This window comes from Trachurus trachurus (assembly GCF_905171665.1).
Source record: "Trachurus trachurus genome assembly, chromosome: 13".
Taxonomy (NCBI): Eukaryota; Metazoa; Chordata; class Actinopteri; order Carangiformes; family Carangidae; genus Trachurus; species Trachurus trachurus.
Window position 1 is genome coordinate 9,197,917 of NC_139892.1, and position 16,841 is coordinate 9,214,757.

Here is a 16,841-nt window from a genome sequence, read left to right on the forward strand (position 1 = left end):
AAAAAAAGATTAAATGAACTTAAACATTTGGTATCGATGACAATTAATGACTTGAATTGGATTTCAAACACTTCCCCTGGGGGATTAATAATTGGTCATATTTTAATAGATAAAATATTTTATAATTAGTAATGTATATTTTAACTATATTTGATTTTACACATTAATAGTGTTGTGAAATCAATTAATGCATAATAATCATGATAATTTCTTTGACAATAATCGTACCAAAAGAATCTATTATCGTGACATCCCTAGTGCGACTACAGGGCGTCTGAAAGAAGAACTGTAAAGCAAGTGGAAATGTTTAAAATTGGAGGGAGAACAGAGTTGTTCTTGGATGAAAGAAACAAAAAAAGAGAGGAATGAAGGGAAAAGGTTGTAGCGGGGTGGTGGGGGCAGTAGAGATGTCTTGTGAAGGTGCTCGGGGCATCTGGGCAAACACAGACCAGACAAGAGGGGTGGACACCTTGGCATGTCATCTTGCACACAGGGCAGTCTAAACAAAGTGGTTAAATTAGGAGGAAGATGGCTCTCGGGTGGGTGAGAGGTTGAACAGATGCCTTTGTTGACTCGGCACATGTGTGTATTTTTGTGTGTGTCTGTACTTTTGTGACTTTTATGTATTTGTGTGATGAAGAAGGAGATTGTTTGTTTGTAGAAGCCGGGGCCTGTATTTATGAATTTTTTTATGTGTGTGTGTTTGTTTCTGTGCGAGCATGTGCCTGTTGAGATGTTTGGGGTGAGAATAGTGGCCTCAGTTGGCTCAGTATTAACCGACCCCAAAAGCAAGAATGTCATCTTTATGTCGGGGTATTTAATATGTGTTGACTAAGCATGGGAAACTGCTGCCATGGCTGCTATATTTCTCCAGGCAGTGCCAAAAATAATCCCAAACCCCCCCCCCCGTCGGCTCTACATTCAGCCACACAGACATTTTAATTTGTCTGGATATCAGAAGAAGCAGTCAATAAAATAGTAGGTTTAAGTTGTTAGTTGTAATGTAATGTATCGGCATTAATCCTGTCCACAGTTCGGGCAATACACACACTGTTACGTCTGCTTTTTGTCAAACCAATGCTTCACTGTGTAATCGTGCTGGCTTCTTGTGTGTCTCCTGTTTTAATTAATTATATATATATATAAATATATAGTAGGAAAAGCATCTGCCGAGTCCTGGGACATGAGAACAGAGGATGGGAGAGGTGACAAGCAAAAAAAAGGGGGGAAATTCCTGAGATAACTACTGTATATCGGAGGTTAGAAGGGCCAGATTGACAGATGGCCCAGTCCAAACAACCCGATTTAGTCCACAGGAACTCAGTCTGAACTTGAGCGCCGCAGGAAGACACACATGGGGGGAAGAGGGGGGGAAAGGGTGTGGGGTGCAAACGGGGGAAAATGAAGGGAGATGTCAAGCCGGGAGAGGAGCGATGTAGAGAGGTAAACGTAGGGAGATTTGAGAGAGGCCCAAGCATCGAAGAGGTGTCTGAAGGGAAGAATATCGGTGGTAAATTGGATTTGCAATCTTTACCTAAAGACGAGCAAGAGCAAATGTTACACTTAGTTTGAATCGCGTCCTTTTCCCCGGTAGAAGGGAAGACGTATTAAAGCAGGCAATAACATAAGTGTCTGTCTTTTTGTATTAACAACAATTTAACAATAACAATATTAGGGATGGGCGAGTATCGATATCGGGCCGATACGGCCTTACTTCAAAGTATCGGGTACTCATAAAGGCTGCCGATAGCAGCCGCCGATTTTCAAGGCAAAGAAAAAATCGAGTTTCTTTCGTTCCTTTATACAAATACCAGGCTGGTCCTGCCGCTGCTGTTCAAAATGATCTGTCATTGTGTCAATTGAAATTTTTATTATATAAAAAGTACAATTGGATTGGTACTCGGTATTGGTGAGTACTCGTATTCGGTCTGAAAAAAAGTGGTATCGAACATTCCTAAACAATATACAGCTCTGGAAAAAATGACCAGTTTCTCTTGTTCTTTTTACTATAGGTTTGTGTTTGAGTAAAATTAACATTTTTGTTTTATTCTATTAACTACTGACAACAATTTCTCAAATTTGAAGCGTTTGAGCATTTATTTATTGGCAGAAAATGATTGAACTGGTCAAAATGACAAAAAAAATGCAAAAATATGTTTTCAAATCTGGTAAAATACAAAGAAAACACATTCATTCGTCATACATTCATTCAACACAACTCTCAATTTGTTACTTAGAAAGAGTTCAGAAATCAACGACCCAATTTTTAATCGCAGCAGTGGCTTTTATGATTTGGTTCAGGTGATCACCTAATCAGTAAGTAGAGTGAGATGAGCTTGTGTTGGTTTCCATTTTTCTAATGGAGAATTAGTGGTTGTTGTGGTTTCACCTTGAAATTTGTCATGAGCTTTTGATACAAGAACTTAACTGACTGATGAAACTTTTTCTAACCATAAAGTCCAGATTTGTGATGTCTGTGATGGTTTTTGTTCAAACTGTGTGTGGTTGTTTTGTGCAGGTGTTCCGGGTGGCCAGCGTTTGTCTAGGCAGCCCGCCGGAGACCATCAGCTGGGAGTACAGGGACAAGGACAAGAACTTCAACCGCATGGGACCCCTCACCCCCCAGGAGTTTTACAGGCAGCACGTCAAACCCCTATACAACATTCAGGACAAAGTAAGTGGAGCCACGACCGCGACACGACACGACAGAATAGACCGAATCGCCTACTTCCGGGTAGAAAACCAGCACGTAATTTGAATGAGAACAGTAGTAATGAACGAGAGTTTAGCTATATATATCATATTTTTCATGCCCTATCACCGTTTAGACAAATCTGAAATGATTGAAGAAACATTACTATTTCTCTGTGTGTGTTTTGTGTTGCTATGTGTGGTATTTATTCAGTTTGGGGGAAACACCGTGTCTAGAAAGCATCAGTGGCTGCAGCTGACGGCAGTAGCTAAGCTAACGGCGGTAGCTAAGCTAACACCAGGACATCAACTGTTAAAACCCTCCCGTCGGACACGACATGAAACTACTCCAGTTAGCTCAGTCATGTTGGAACTCAGATATCCGCTGGAGAAAATATTTTTTCATGAACCGTTTATTGAGTCACTGAGTTATTAAAGTTAAACAGGTAGCTAACGGTTAGCCCAGCTAATCTCTGATAACCATGACTAATTACAAAAACATGCACACAGAAATAGTAATGTTTGTCCAATCATTGGTTTTATAAACTTTACAAACACCAGATTAGTTTAAATGGCGATATAGTAACATGAAAAATTAGATATATATAGCGAAACTCTCGTCCGTCACTATTGTTCTCATGCTGGTTTTCTACCCGGAAGTAGTTGTAAACAACAAGGCGATTCGTTCTATAGCAATTACATTACCGAACCCTTTTTGCTAAATGTTTGCGCTGCGACTTTTCCCCCGTCGTCAGGTCTGCCTTGTGAACGACCCTCGACCCCAGAACCCGTACGGGAAGCTGTACAGCGTGGAGTTCCTCGGCAACATGGTCGGGGGCCGCAGCACTCTGTACAACAACCAGCCCATTCAGCTGCTTAAAAAGGCTGCGGCCGACTCCATCAAGGAGGGAGAGGTCAGTTGGGACAAATACTTTCATACTTGTGGACACGAGTATGCAGACCAAAGATAAAAATGTGACCTTGGCTTAACTGTCTGTGCAAATTCGACTGTCTTTCTTGTTTTCCCAGGCGGTGTGGTTCGGCTGCGATGTCGGGAAACATTTCCACGGCAAGCTGGGCATTAACGACATGAATGTGTGAGTATAATTACTTATTATCTGGTTTGTGTAGTCATGAAATTCACACGATCTGACTCGGCTGAACTCCCGTGTGCTGATGCAGTTCCACCTTTAATTTACCGTGCATACCTGCTTCCTGTTGGCTTCCTGTGACAAATACACCGTCTCCATACAGGGCAGACTTGTTACAGCACCCGTACATTCCTCGTCTTGTTTTTCTTATTTGTTTTACGTGCCTCCATCTTGGTGTCAGTCCATCTTCAGTGCCTGCTACATGTTCTTCAGTCTGAGTAATAGTCCGGTCATTTTATGAAAAAAGGTTGAACAAATTGCAACAGAAGCAAACTCAACTGATTTTGTATCCTCAACATGTCCTGAGTGAGGGAAAAAGAAGCCCCGAAGAATCGCATTAGGGGAACGTTTTGAAAAAGACCCAAATATAGCCCATTCATACGCCTATTAATTATTTTTCTCACGTGAATAGGGTAAAATTTTTAACCTTTAGATATCTCCATGAAAATTACTGAGTTGATTAATTACATTAAAGCAGAAGTAAGCAGAATATTTGTGTTAATATGAGTCTTAAATAGTTATATCTTCCGACGGGAAGCACTTATATAGAGTGAGAAAACAAAAGAAAACAAAAGAAAAGAAAAATTCCAAGGCACTCTCTTACCTATAAAATGCCTTTATTAAATTATGGCATGGTCAACATGACAATTAAAAACTCCGACGCGTTTCGGCGTCTAGCCTTCATCAGGGAGTCAAATGGAGTGGGACAGGAACAATGGTTCTTTTATACAAGTGTTTGTCCAATGACAAGTGTCCACCTGGTTGCCACAACCCAGAGTGGGTGTGGTCATCAGCCCATTAAAGGGACATATCCATGGCCCAGGCCTCAACTAAGCTGAATGAAAGAATAAATAACACTTATATAGAGTGTTTGGTCCGAAACACGGGTCTGTCAGTCACTCTGCTCTGCTGTAAGCCGAGGAGAAAACTTCTTGTATACTTCCTTGTATCCTACAACCTTTATCCAATGAGGAGAGAGAACGGCATGCAGGGCTGTGTGTGCAGCCAAGGGATGCGCCTGAATGTGGTGACGTAGGGACGAGGACCAATAGATCCATGACGAGGGCGGGGGCTGCTAACTCCATTGGCTGACAAGAACGACCGGATCTCTTACTTCTGCTTTAAGACAAACAAAACAAGTTTTTTGAAATTCTCTGTTAACATGAGCAGATTTCCATACATTTGCATAGATTCCACCGTTTTGACGGCACATGTGAAGGTGCTGTGGTGGTACCAACATGAAAATTGGAATGAGTTGACTCCGGAGGTTCATAAAGGGACCTGTGTTTACTTTCACTTTTGTCAACTTACCAACTGTCGCTTTAATGAGCTAGGGCGCTTAGGATACCATGTAAAACGAGTGCTTCCCGCAGCGACGGATTCAAATCCAGTCCACGTCCTTTGCTGCAAGTCCTTCCATCTCGCCATCCCCCTTTCAAATATCTCTCTATCTATCATTAAAGGCGAAAATGCTAAGTTTTTTTTTTTTTAAATAACTGTTCAATCAAAACAACCATCAAAAGATAAGTGTCCTTCTCCTTAAGATAGGAGGTGGAGCATGTCATACCTGCTCTACTAAGGATGTGGCTGTCTTGAAAAATAGCAGTCATCTTGAAATTTAAAGTGGTTTCTTGTCGGCGGACCGATGGAGTCAACTCATTCCAATTTTCATGCTGGTACCACCACAGCACCTTTTTATATATACATGTGCCGTCAAAACGGTGGAATTTATGCAAATCTATGCAAATGTTCTCATGTGAACAAAGAATTTCAAAAAACTTGTCATACATTTTTTGTTTGTCTTAATGTAAGTAATCAACTCAGTAATTTTCATGGAGATATCTAAAGGTTAAAAATTTTACCCTATTTACGTGAGAAAAATAATTAATCGGCGTATGAATGGGCTATATTTTGGTCTTTTCGAAACTTTCCCCTAATGGGATTCTTCTGGGCTTTTTTTCCCTCACTCAGGACATGTTGAGGATTCAAAATGAGTTGAGTTTGCTTCTGTTGCAATTTGTTCAACGTTGACCCCTGTTTTAATTACTGGACTATAAAGGGAAGTAACCTCTATAACATTTACAGTATCTATGTTACTGTAGAAAAAGCGAGCACTGTCTCCTATCTTAGCTCTTGTCACACTTTGTCACATTCTTGTTTGTGTCACGTTTATGGCAAAGTTCGCACACCCCAAACCACGGTTCATCTGCCTTCGTGAGGTGTCGATCGACTCCACGGGGGAAAAGTTACTTATCTCTGCCCTTCAGGTGCAGCAGCACATGTGTCTGAGTCGCTGGCGCCAGGCTTAAATTTGCCCACTGAACCTAAACCAGCATGGTGCCGAATGTCTGGTACCATCTCTGCTGAAGCTCATCTTTCAGACAGATCTTTTCTTGTGCCAGTAGATTATATTTGGAATGAGTCTGGGGCTTAATGGAGCCTCATGCTAGAGACAGGAATGAAATGGTAAGCTGTCTTTTTTAGCCCATTCAGATTTCTGGGCTTACAAAGCCTGTGCTCTCCGACTTTTTATGGTCATCATTGCCACTCTTTTCCCCTGCACATAGAAAAAGAAACCACACATGCCACATTGTAGCATTGCTGGGAAGTTATCAAAACATTTTCTCTTCTTATGATCAGTACGGAGGTGACATCAAAGACAGAGCTTGAACTTCTTATCCTGAAATAAGAGATGTCACGATTACTCGTTTTCACAATTAATCGTATTTAACGCCACAATTAATTAATCGTAAAGGTTCATAAATACCGTTACTTTAAAAGACAAAATGATGTTGAAACCATATCGTCTTTCTGGGTCAAACTGACCCAATCTGTTCCCTTCCTCCATCCTTCCTTCCTTTCCACAATCCTTTTTCCCTTCCTTCCTTCCTTCCCTTCGTCCTTACTTCTTCCTTCCTCTTTTGATCCAATTGACCTGATCTGTTCCCTCCCTCCATCTTTCTTTCCTTCCTTTTTCCTTCCTTGAACGAATCTGTTCCTTCCCTCCATCTTTCTTTCCTTCCTTCTTTCCACAATCTTTACCCTCCCTCCCTCCCTTCCTTCCCTTCTTCCTTCCTTCTTCTTCCTTTCTTGAACGAATCTGTTCCCTCCCTCTATCTTTCTTTCCCTTCCTTCTTTCCACAATCCTTTTTCCCTTCCTTCCTTTTTGACCCAATTGGCCCAATCTGTTCCCTCCCTCCTTCTATCTTTCCTTCCTTTGTTTTTCCCTTCTTCTTCACTTTGTCTTTCCTTCCTTCCTTCCTTCCTTCCTTCCTTCCTTCCTTCCTTCCTTCCTTCCTTCCTTCCTTCCTTCCTTCCTTCCTTCCCTTCTTCCCTTCTTCCCTTCATCCTTCCTTGACCCAGGAGAACAACAGGAGAGTTAACTAACTAATTGAATTGGTAGGAATTTAGATGTTAGCGTGTCATTTTTAATTAAAAAAGCAAAACAAAACAAAACAAAAAAGATTAAGATAAACATAAACATTTGGTATAGATAACAATTTATGACCTGAATATTGCAAACACTTCCCCTGGAGGGTTAATAATTGGTCATATATTAATAGATACTGGAAATGTTTTGTGTAAACAATGAGTAATGTAATTATATTTTGACTATATTTGATCTTTTTACACATTCATAGTGTTGTGAAATTAATTAATGCATAATAATCGTGATTATTTCTCTGACAATAAACGTACCAAGAAAATATATAATCGTGACATCCCTACCTGAAATGTGTTTTTTTGTCTCGTCGTCTGTGTGTAGGTTCAACCACGAGCTTGTGTTTGGAGTTTCGGTGAAGAACCTTTCGAAGGCAGAGCGACTGATATACGGAGACTCTCTCATGACCCACGCCATGATCCTCACTGCTGTCACAGACAAGGTACGCTGGCATAAACACACGCGCTTACAGTACAGGTGTGTGACTGTTCAGTAAACTCCTGCAAACATACAGTATGTATACAAGCAGAGCGACAGGATTACACACGTGCAGAGTTTCCCAGGACTCATTGCATCAAAGCCCTGCTGCGTGTTTATGCTGCTTTAATCGGCTACAGTTTTTCATAGCGCTGTCAATTTCCCCCTCATAAGTAACCCCAGCTGTCAGGACACTTTCTGTCCTCTTGTCTCTGCTTCTCGTTCTTATCTCCTCATTATTTGCCTTTATTCCTCTCTCTCTCTCTCTCTCTCCATCTCTCTCTCTCTCAGGATGGGAAAGAAGGCTATGAGAAGTGGAGGGTGGAAAACTCTTGGGGCGACGATCGTGGGAACAAAGGTAATGCAACAACACATCACAAATAAACGGGCTAGAAAAAATAGAAGAGACTTGACCTTTAATGGAAAACCAGCAAAATGTTTTTTAACCTGCAGCCACATGAAATGGTAGGAAGGTATAATGTGTAGGAATTCCCCCCATCTAGCAGTGCGGTTGCATATCAGAACGTATTCTTGATGTTGCATTCACGTGAAATCGGGCAGACGTCAGACAGACAACAGACGCTGCATGTAACAGGATAAACAAGCGTCTATGTAAACAAGTGGTCCGCCAGCACGAGGCAAAACAATACAGGCGTGACAATATGTTGTCATGGTGATGTCGTATTGTTTCTACCTGACCCACGTTTTACCGTCTTTCTCTCGTGGAGTAAAATGACATCCGGTTGGTTTGCCGACAGCCGTCTGCCTGACTGCACCTGAATGCAACATCAGTGCATTTTTCCGTGGTTACCTACGGTCACGCTGCCACTGAAAGTAAAAAATGCCGATGCAACATGGCCGCCTCGGTTCTGTGCGTCGCCCACTTATGTATTTGTAACGACTTGTAACAACTCATTCTAAGGTACGAGAAAGCTTTCATTTGTATGCAGGTGTGATTCAACTAAAGTGAAATACGTATTTATGAAAGCAATATTTGATTTTTGCTAATAAAAAGCCAAATAAGTTACATACTGGGGCTTTAAGAAGGCACTGGTCGTTGGATGAAAAACATCTAATCTAGTTTGCTTCACTTGGGTCGCGTCCTAGAATCATATTCTTACTTTGACAACAAAAGCTCCTCTCTGTGCTCTGTATCTCTCTATCACATCTTTCTCACACCACGGTGTCTCGGGACAAACCGTCATCTTCCTGTTTGTGTCTATTGAATTATGAAGAAGATTAGACTGAGGGGTTACCCTGTGATGCTGCTTTATGAACTTGTAATTGGCTGTGTCCTGTTTCATAAAGTCTCACAGACAGACACACAGACACAAAGCCCCCTGTGTGTTTTTTCTTTTTTTCTGTTTTTCTTTTCTTTCCTTTTTTTTGTAGCACAAAGCCTCAGGGTTTAGTTGCATAAACATAGTCACAGAATAAGTTAGTGAACCCACCGTAGCTGGTGACACCCTAACCTCCAGCCACTAAAGCCCCGTTTCCACTATGTGGTACGGTACGGGTCGGTAGTGGAGAGAGAAATAAGCGGTAGCCTACGCTTATTTCAGCGTTTCCACTACCATGGAATCGTACTGGTCCCATGGTACCCGTTACCATTTTTGTAACCCTTCTGGTTGGGGTACCTAGCACACAAGACCGGTTCCCTTGGGGAGGAGCCGAAGCACTGCGAGCTGGTGACTGATCGAGCATATGGCGTCATCGCGCAGCGTGACGGATATCTGAAGCACAACAACACAGAAAAAGTCCGCTGTAGCGCTGTTAAAACGGCACTTCATTAATTTTTTATGTTTTTTTAATGCGAGAAAGTCACAGTTTAGAGTCCGAATCTGTGGTCAGTTTACCCAGCTGACGTCTGTTTGGAAGTTTGCTCCAACGTTTTGGGAGAAGTGCAGAGCTACCTGGGAGTAGCCACTGGGAGCTCGGCTCCTAGAGGAGCTATCCCGGTGGAGAAAGCGAGCAGATTGATATATGGTCTCATTGATTAGTTTGTGTAAAGCAGCGCTGACTCGGCGCTGTCTGTATGTAAAAATGGCAGAGAATGGGTTCAACTGGACCGCGAGCCAGTGTCGCTACGTAAGTCAACGTAGTGACGCTTCGACACGCACTCCGCCCACCCCTGAAGGTCCCCTTTATACAATGGAAACGCAAAGCTGACCATATCCGACCAGAACCGTACCCCTACCGATCCGTACTGTGCCGTACCGTACCGTACCGACAGTGGAAACGAGGCTTAACATGAGAGCACTAGTCAGTCACATTACCTCACTGAGTTTCTCTGCCTTGTGCTCTTTTTACTCTCCCCCTGAGAGACTTGGTTGGTCATCATCACTGTGTATTGTTTTCATTCAGAGTTACTGCAAAGCAAACAAGCTCACTCACAGTTAGCGTGCTCTTTAGTGCGGTTATTAGCTCGGTCGCTCAGGAAACGCAGTCCTCGCAGACTGATTCGCACCATTGACTTCATAATTCTGCATAACTCTGGTTCAACGCAGCCAAAACAAAGGTTCCTCAAATTGGAGGAGAAAGGTTTTGGATGATGGACTTATTTTGCCCCTTGCATGCAAACCCAATGATAGTGACGGTGATAGTTTGCTGGGAATTATCTGATTAATTCCCAATGAAATGTGACTGTTTTCAATGCTGGGGTGCGCTGGTCTTTAGGTTTCTGCAGAATAAGACTTTATATGGACAACATAAACATAAAAACTGGCCTCATGATGACTGGGAACTCTTGAGCCTGGTGGTTTATTTCTTTTTGTGGTCGGATTACCGAGTTCTTTTTTGTTTGTTTGTTTCAACCACACATCCAAAATGAATTTAACAAACTAAGTCAGTCTTTGGCAAACTCCCAGTAAGTCATTTGATGCAATCAGGGGGGGGGGGGGGGAATGAAGGTGTTTGTTCTTAAGTAAGAAGGGATGGTTTGTCATTTATTATTTAGCCCCACACAACACAGCAGGTAGCTTTCCTGTTACTGTCTCCGTCTCTTTCATCTCTGTCTCTCATCTTCCTCCGAGTCTCTCTCCCTCTCCTCTCCACATTCCACTGCAAATTATAGGAGACTATTTCAGGTCAGTCATGCATCGTCTGGCAACGCACACATACACAGGACGGACGGCATGCGCACGCACGCACAACGAGACGGAGACGCACACATTCTCACAATATTTGCTTGAACCCACAAAACCATAGTAGTCACTGTTGGGAAAACATGTGAAAACCCCCTCAAGTCAAATCAAATCAAATGTATTTCACGCATATCTTATTCCATAAACACCACTAGCAGCCTGTCCGCGGGCCAAATTAATAAAGTTATTGAGAACAAAAGTTTGAGAAGTGGATTTTCTCTTGGGAATCTTTGGTTGTTTGACAAAAAGCCCGAGGGGGGAAAGTGGAGAGAGAGCGTACAGGAGTAAGGAGAGACGGAAGAAAAATAAAAGTGTAGCACACAGGTAGAGATCAGTTAGAGAGAGAAGGAAAAACAAAAGGCAAGTATACGGAAAGATTATTTTGGAAAGATCACAAAGGAGAAGTTGGAAGAATAGCGGTAATAGCCACTAAAAGGAGCAGAGGGAGAGAGCGGAGTGTGTTTATAAGGTCTGGCTTAACGTCTCCCTTCAGGCCTTTTAATATTCCTCCTGACCCAGAAGGAGTCTCTCATGAGAGGTTTAACTTTCTGTTTCCTCCGTCTCTCAGCCCTCACACAGCTGCTGTTATGACTCCTGCTCACTCCACATCCCATACTTTTACACTGTTTTTGACAAATGCCTGGCAGGAACAGTCTGAGGTTTTTATTTTATTTTCAATTTGACAGGAGGTTGACTCCTTTTTTAACATTTGTCATGATGAGCCCTGAATGAATTTGAACTATTAAACTATTATTTCCGGGCCATTGTGGCTCTGTTGTTGAACAAACACAGGTCGATGATGTTAATGTGGATGGAAGGATTTCCAAGGAAGTGGACGTAACAGAGTCTCTGGAAGAGAAGCTTCATTAGCTTTTAAGTATGCTTCTAATCTGTTGCCATTATTTTCTACCCAAACATCGGTTACATATCTGTCCCTTCACCTCGTCTGAAGGTTCAATTTCAGCGCTTCTGTTTTTTTTTATCTGTTTGCCATCTACAGCTCTGGAAAAAATGAAGAGACCACTCCCAAAATGATCAGTTTCTCTGGTTTTACTATTTATAGGTGTTTGAGTAATATTAAAATAAAAAATGTTTGTTTTATTCTATCAACTACTGACAACATTTCTCCCAAAATTGAAATAAAAATATTGTCATTTCGAGCTTTTATTGGCTGAAAATGACTAAACTAGTCTCAATAAGACCTTGAATAATAATAATAATGCAAATACATCTTTCTTAAAAGCATCTCTACATGTATGACAGTCATTCTTTTCTTTTCTTTTCTTTTCTTTTTTAAATACCAACACAAACACAACTCATTCTACTTAGAGCTGTATTTACCACACATGAAATGAAATACATTTGCACATTTTTTATATCGGTAGTAGTAGTAGTTTTTTTCTGTGATTTCTTTTTTCACAAAGATTTAAAACTGCTCTCATTCAGTAGGAATTAAAAACAGACGTCTTCCATTCACCGTTGTCATGCAAATATTCGGAGGGTGCATTGAAATTCTATATTTGGTGGTGCCAATTCTCTGTTTGGACTTCATTAGGCCAATAAAACCATGAACTAGAAGAAGGGAGCACAACAACATGGTTTCATTAAAAATAGCTCCAATGTGTTTCTCATTAATACACCAACTTTTTCCATCCATAAAACGTATTTGTTCTTCCACAGTATTCCAGCGTTCCCACTCCAACTTACAAATGCTCTTGAGGATTGATGCTGAAGCTGGAAAAAAGCAACATGGCTGCTCCTCTTTTCTTCTTTCAGCTTACACTGAATCCATCTGTTCTTCTGAGACAGGACAGTCGGCCTATCCCTAAAAACAAATAATGACACCCAACATTCGCTGCTCGATCTCACACACCACCACCACCGCCGCCGCCATGCCACCCAACGCGCGGGTTCCAGGAAGCTCCACATCAATACACACACACACACACGGACGCCACAGTGAGAACCAGGCAACGTGCCACCTAAGATTTGCGTACTTGGAAGAACACGCATACACAACAACACACACTGACACGTCATCTCGGATACATTGTTTGGAGCTGTGGCACGTTCTTGCGGTTCCCCTGACGTCCTCGATAAGTCTGCTTGACGGTGGGAGGGAGGGATGCTCTCTCTTTTTTTTTTTTTGCTCAACTCCGAACACATGAGGAGGAGGAGGAGGAGGAGGAGGAGGAGGAGGAGGAGGAGGAGGAAGAGAAGAGAAGAGACGGAGCGAGAGGTGGCATCGGGGGGGAAAAAAGGAGTAAAAATGGGCTTGAATTCACCACAATCTTCGTGTACAAACTGAGGCATAACAAACCGTCTCATCCAGGTTTTCAAAATATGTTCCAAGGCTTTCGCCCGCCGCTCTGGTTTCACGTAACGTTTAGTCTTTGTTAATTACGTTGAAGTCCCACACACACACACACACACACAGACATCTTTGATTTTAATTAATCATTTCAGCATGGGGCTTCATCCTCTTCCAAAAAAGAGATTACGTTATCCTCAACATGTCTTCCATCCACCAGCCGAGGTTCAAGGTACGCTTTCATAACCAGCCCAGATTTGGCCACGTTGACCTTGCATGGCTTGGCTACTACACACTCCGCACACTCGCTACACACACACACTCAGGGAGGGAGAGACGCACATTGTTCAGTTTTTATCAGGGTGGACGTGCAGAGGTGATGGCAGGGGTGTTGAATACATACTGCACCCCCTCCCACCCACCCAACCTTCTGCCTGTTGAAACAATAGACTTCAGTGATAAAGAGAACTGTTGAGCAACTGCAACTCATGTGCATAGATATTACTATATCTGTGTTTCTGTTGAATTGTTCTCAGCAGCACTTCCTACTCCTCCCCAATCAGAAATAGAGGAGGGAAGCGACGATAATCGGTTTAATAAACCATTTTCTTAAAGCTGTACAGAAAAGAAAATTGAATTTGAGCCCACTATGGGTCATAAAATTAGTGTAATAACTCATCTGTCAGACGAAGTAGCTCAAACAAAATTCTATTTTCGAGTAAATCCTGGATGAAAGTGGGGTAGTTTTCTTTCGCATTGGATAATGCAGGCACATGGATTATGCGTCACACTGCTCACGATTCTTCAGCCACTGATAGTGGATCCATCATCCGTCAATCAAACGTCTGAGACACACACTCGTCTTGCCCCAAACATTGAATATGGCGCCCGCTCGATATCGACCAATCAAATTCGTTTTCCTTACTCGGGTAAACTCGTGCGGCAACTCGTGGAAGAAGGCGCCACAAACAGGACAAACGTCCATTTCTGAACACCTTTAAATCAAGAAAGAAAGAACAAAGAAATGAGTTTACGGCTTTAATCTTTGACTCTGCCCTCTTTCCTCAAATGCTGCTATTTTTATTTTATATTATCAAAGACCAACTTCAAGGGTGGAGCATTCTCACTTTTAAACTTTCTAAAATTAGGAATGCTTCGACAGGATTACCTTCATTTTGCAGTGATCGCCAAATTGTACTGGGTACTTGGCTGCATTAATTTTTATGGAGTGACCATGTTGGTTTGATACTATTGATTACTATCTGATACGAAACAAAATTGAAAAGCATACTGTATAAGAGTGCATCTCACCGGGGATTGTGAGCTCAAAGCAATAACTGGAAATTTTAATTAAATAAAAAAAACTAATTTCTAAAGTGTAGCTGTCATTTTAAAGGGGAAACATTACATTTGCGAAACCTTCACAATGAACTCTGAGTTTGGCTGCACAACATGACAACCCTCTGCTCCGACTGCAGACCCCTGAAAAGGAGGAAGGGTGAAAATCTTGGAAGACAGAGGAGAAGGATGCAAACAACACTCACTCCCATCTTAATTTAAATAAATAAACACACGGGTCTTTGTATAAATTCACTGTAGATGATTTTTTGGCCGGGATAACATAATCGTTGTATGGAATGAATTACAAAGCATTGGCAAGTGCTAATTCAATTCTTTTTTTCAGAAACAACAATTCTTATTCCCTTGTTATATACTGTATTTGTTTCTCTACAGCCATCTGCTCAATTGCTGTGTCTATGATTTTATTATTTAATTTACGCCAATATGGAGGTGGTGAAGTAGTTAAAGGGATAGTTCAACATTTTGGCAAATTGTCCTATTGCCATAATCCCTATAGTCGTAGCAGTAGGTTTGTTACCTTTAATTGTTGGTGCAAGCTATTTTTAGAACGGCAGAGCAGAGCCACAAGCTGCTCAGAGCTACGCTACGGAGGCTCATGGGATTTCTTGGTTTCCCTCATCAAACTCATCAAATACACAATCCAACAACTCCAAAACGCTCTTTGTTGTGACCTGCACATTCACCACGCTATGAGATAATAACAGAACGTTACCAGACAGAGTTGTTTTAGAGGTAAATGCAGAGACTGCTTGATGAAAAACTGCCCCTGATGGGAATGCGCATCAGCAGTTTTGCACGAATTTACCTCTAAAACGACTCGGGTAACAAACCTACTGCTCTGACTATAGGGATTATGGCAATGGGACAATTTGCCAAAATGTTGAACTATCCCTGTAAGAGCATGTCCCATGTATTTAGTGTCGGTCCCCCAGTCTCTCTCCCTACTTTCCTGTCTTTCTCCACTGTCCTGTCAATTAAAGGCAAAAATGTCAAAAAAAAAAAAAAGTATCTTTAAAAGAAAATACCAATAATTAGCTCAGTCAGTCGAATTAGGATCCCATTACCGAGCATGAAGCATATTAAAAGGTCACGTAAAACACTTTCAACACCAGATTGTGATCCAGTTCGTTCTGTCCGACTGTTGTCACTTCAGATGAAAACAAACCTAGTCCAACTTTAACAAACGATTGCTTGTCTCTCTCCTCTTGTCTTGTCTCTTTTAGGTTACCTGATCATGACAGACGACTGGTTCTCCGAGTATGTATACGAGGTCGTGGTAGACAAGAAGTTCCTGGCCCAGGAAGTCCTGGATGTAATGAATCAGGAGCCTGTTGTACTTCCTGCCTGGGATCCGATGGGAGCCCTGGCGTAATTGCAGGAATCCAGGTTTTAGCCCCAACCTCTGGTCTGTTTGACTCCGCCCTATTCCTCGGCTGCTTTTACCTCTTCAACATTTCCCCAACACCTCCTTCCAAAACAGCCTCTTCTTCTAGACAAAATAATAAAGATTTTGTTTTCTTTTTTACTGGACTGCCTGTGTCTTTTGTGTACCTTCATTTCCTCCACAGAACGGACACGTGCACAACAGAATGCTTGTTTTTTTGGGGGGGGATAATGGGAAAACCTAAACTGAAAGGTGAATTTTGTGAGAGAAAATTTGAAAACAAGCTGGCAGTGGATTTGAGGGTGTAACTGCACTTTTTATTTGTATTTCGTAGATAAGACTGAGGTTCATGTCTTATGCTTGAGCTTTCAGTTTTTCCACCATGCCAACCGTTGGGACACAAACAAAACAGCAATTCTTCTTATCATAACACTTAACACAATTCCCAATAACACGCAATCTTCCGGTGACTTCCTCTCTCTCTCTCTCTCTCTCTCTCTCTCTCTCTCTCTCTCTCTCTCTCTCTCTCTCTCTCTCTCTCTCTGTGCGAAGAACATGTTGCCCAGAAAAATACAGTAGCATAGGTGTGCATGTGTGAGAAGAATGAGTGGTTTGGTTTGGTTTTTGCACACATCCACGTATTTGTTATTATGTCCTCTGTCTGTATCCCCCCTGATTGGCTATCTAGGAATGTTAAAAGCAGGAAAAGGTCATACAGTACTTCAACAATGCTCGCTCATTTTGACACAGAACAGCTACACAGCAAAGCCAGGTGAAAATGAATACATCCTGCGAGCACGATGGGGAAAATATTCCTCACTGACTTTCAGTTCTTGCCGGTTTATTTTCTACTGTTTTAACAATAAATGCGTCTATTTAA

General features: G+C 41.9%; 1 protein-coding gene across 1 annotated transcript in view; it reads left to right on the forward strand.

The window, feature by feature from the left end:
• The window catches only part of blmh (bleomycin hydrolase), a 43,701-nt gene extending 27,601 nt beyond the window's left edge, over positions 1-16,100 (forward strand). The window contains exons 7-12 of the mRNA XM_083985851.1: positions 2,519-2,674; positions 3,447-3,605; positions 3,721-3,788; positions 7,609-7,726; positions 8,053-8,119; positions 15,801-16,100. Coding sequence (XP_083841977.1) covers positions 2,519-2,674; positions 3,447-3,605; positions 3,721-3,788; positions 7,609-7,726; positions 8,053-8,119; positions 15,801-15,949 — 717 coding nt within the window. The 3' untranslated portion in view covers positions 15,950-16,100. The remainder of the gene's footprint in view (positions 1-2,518; positions 2,675-3,446; positions 3,606-3,720; positions 3,789-7,608; positions 7,727-8,052; positions 8,120-15,800) is intronic.
• The last annotated feature ends 741 nt before the right edge of the window (positions 16,101-16,841 follow it).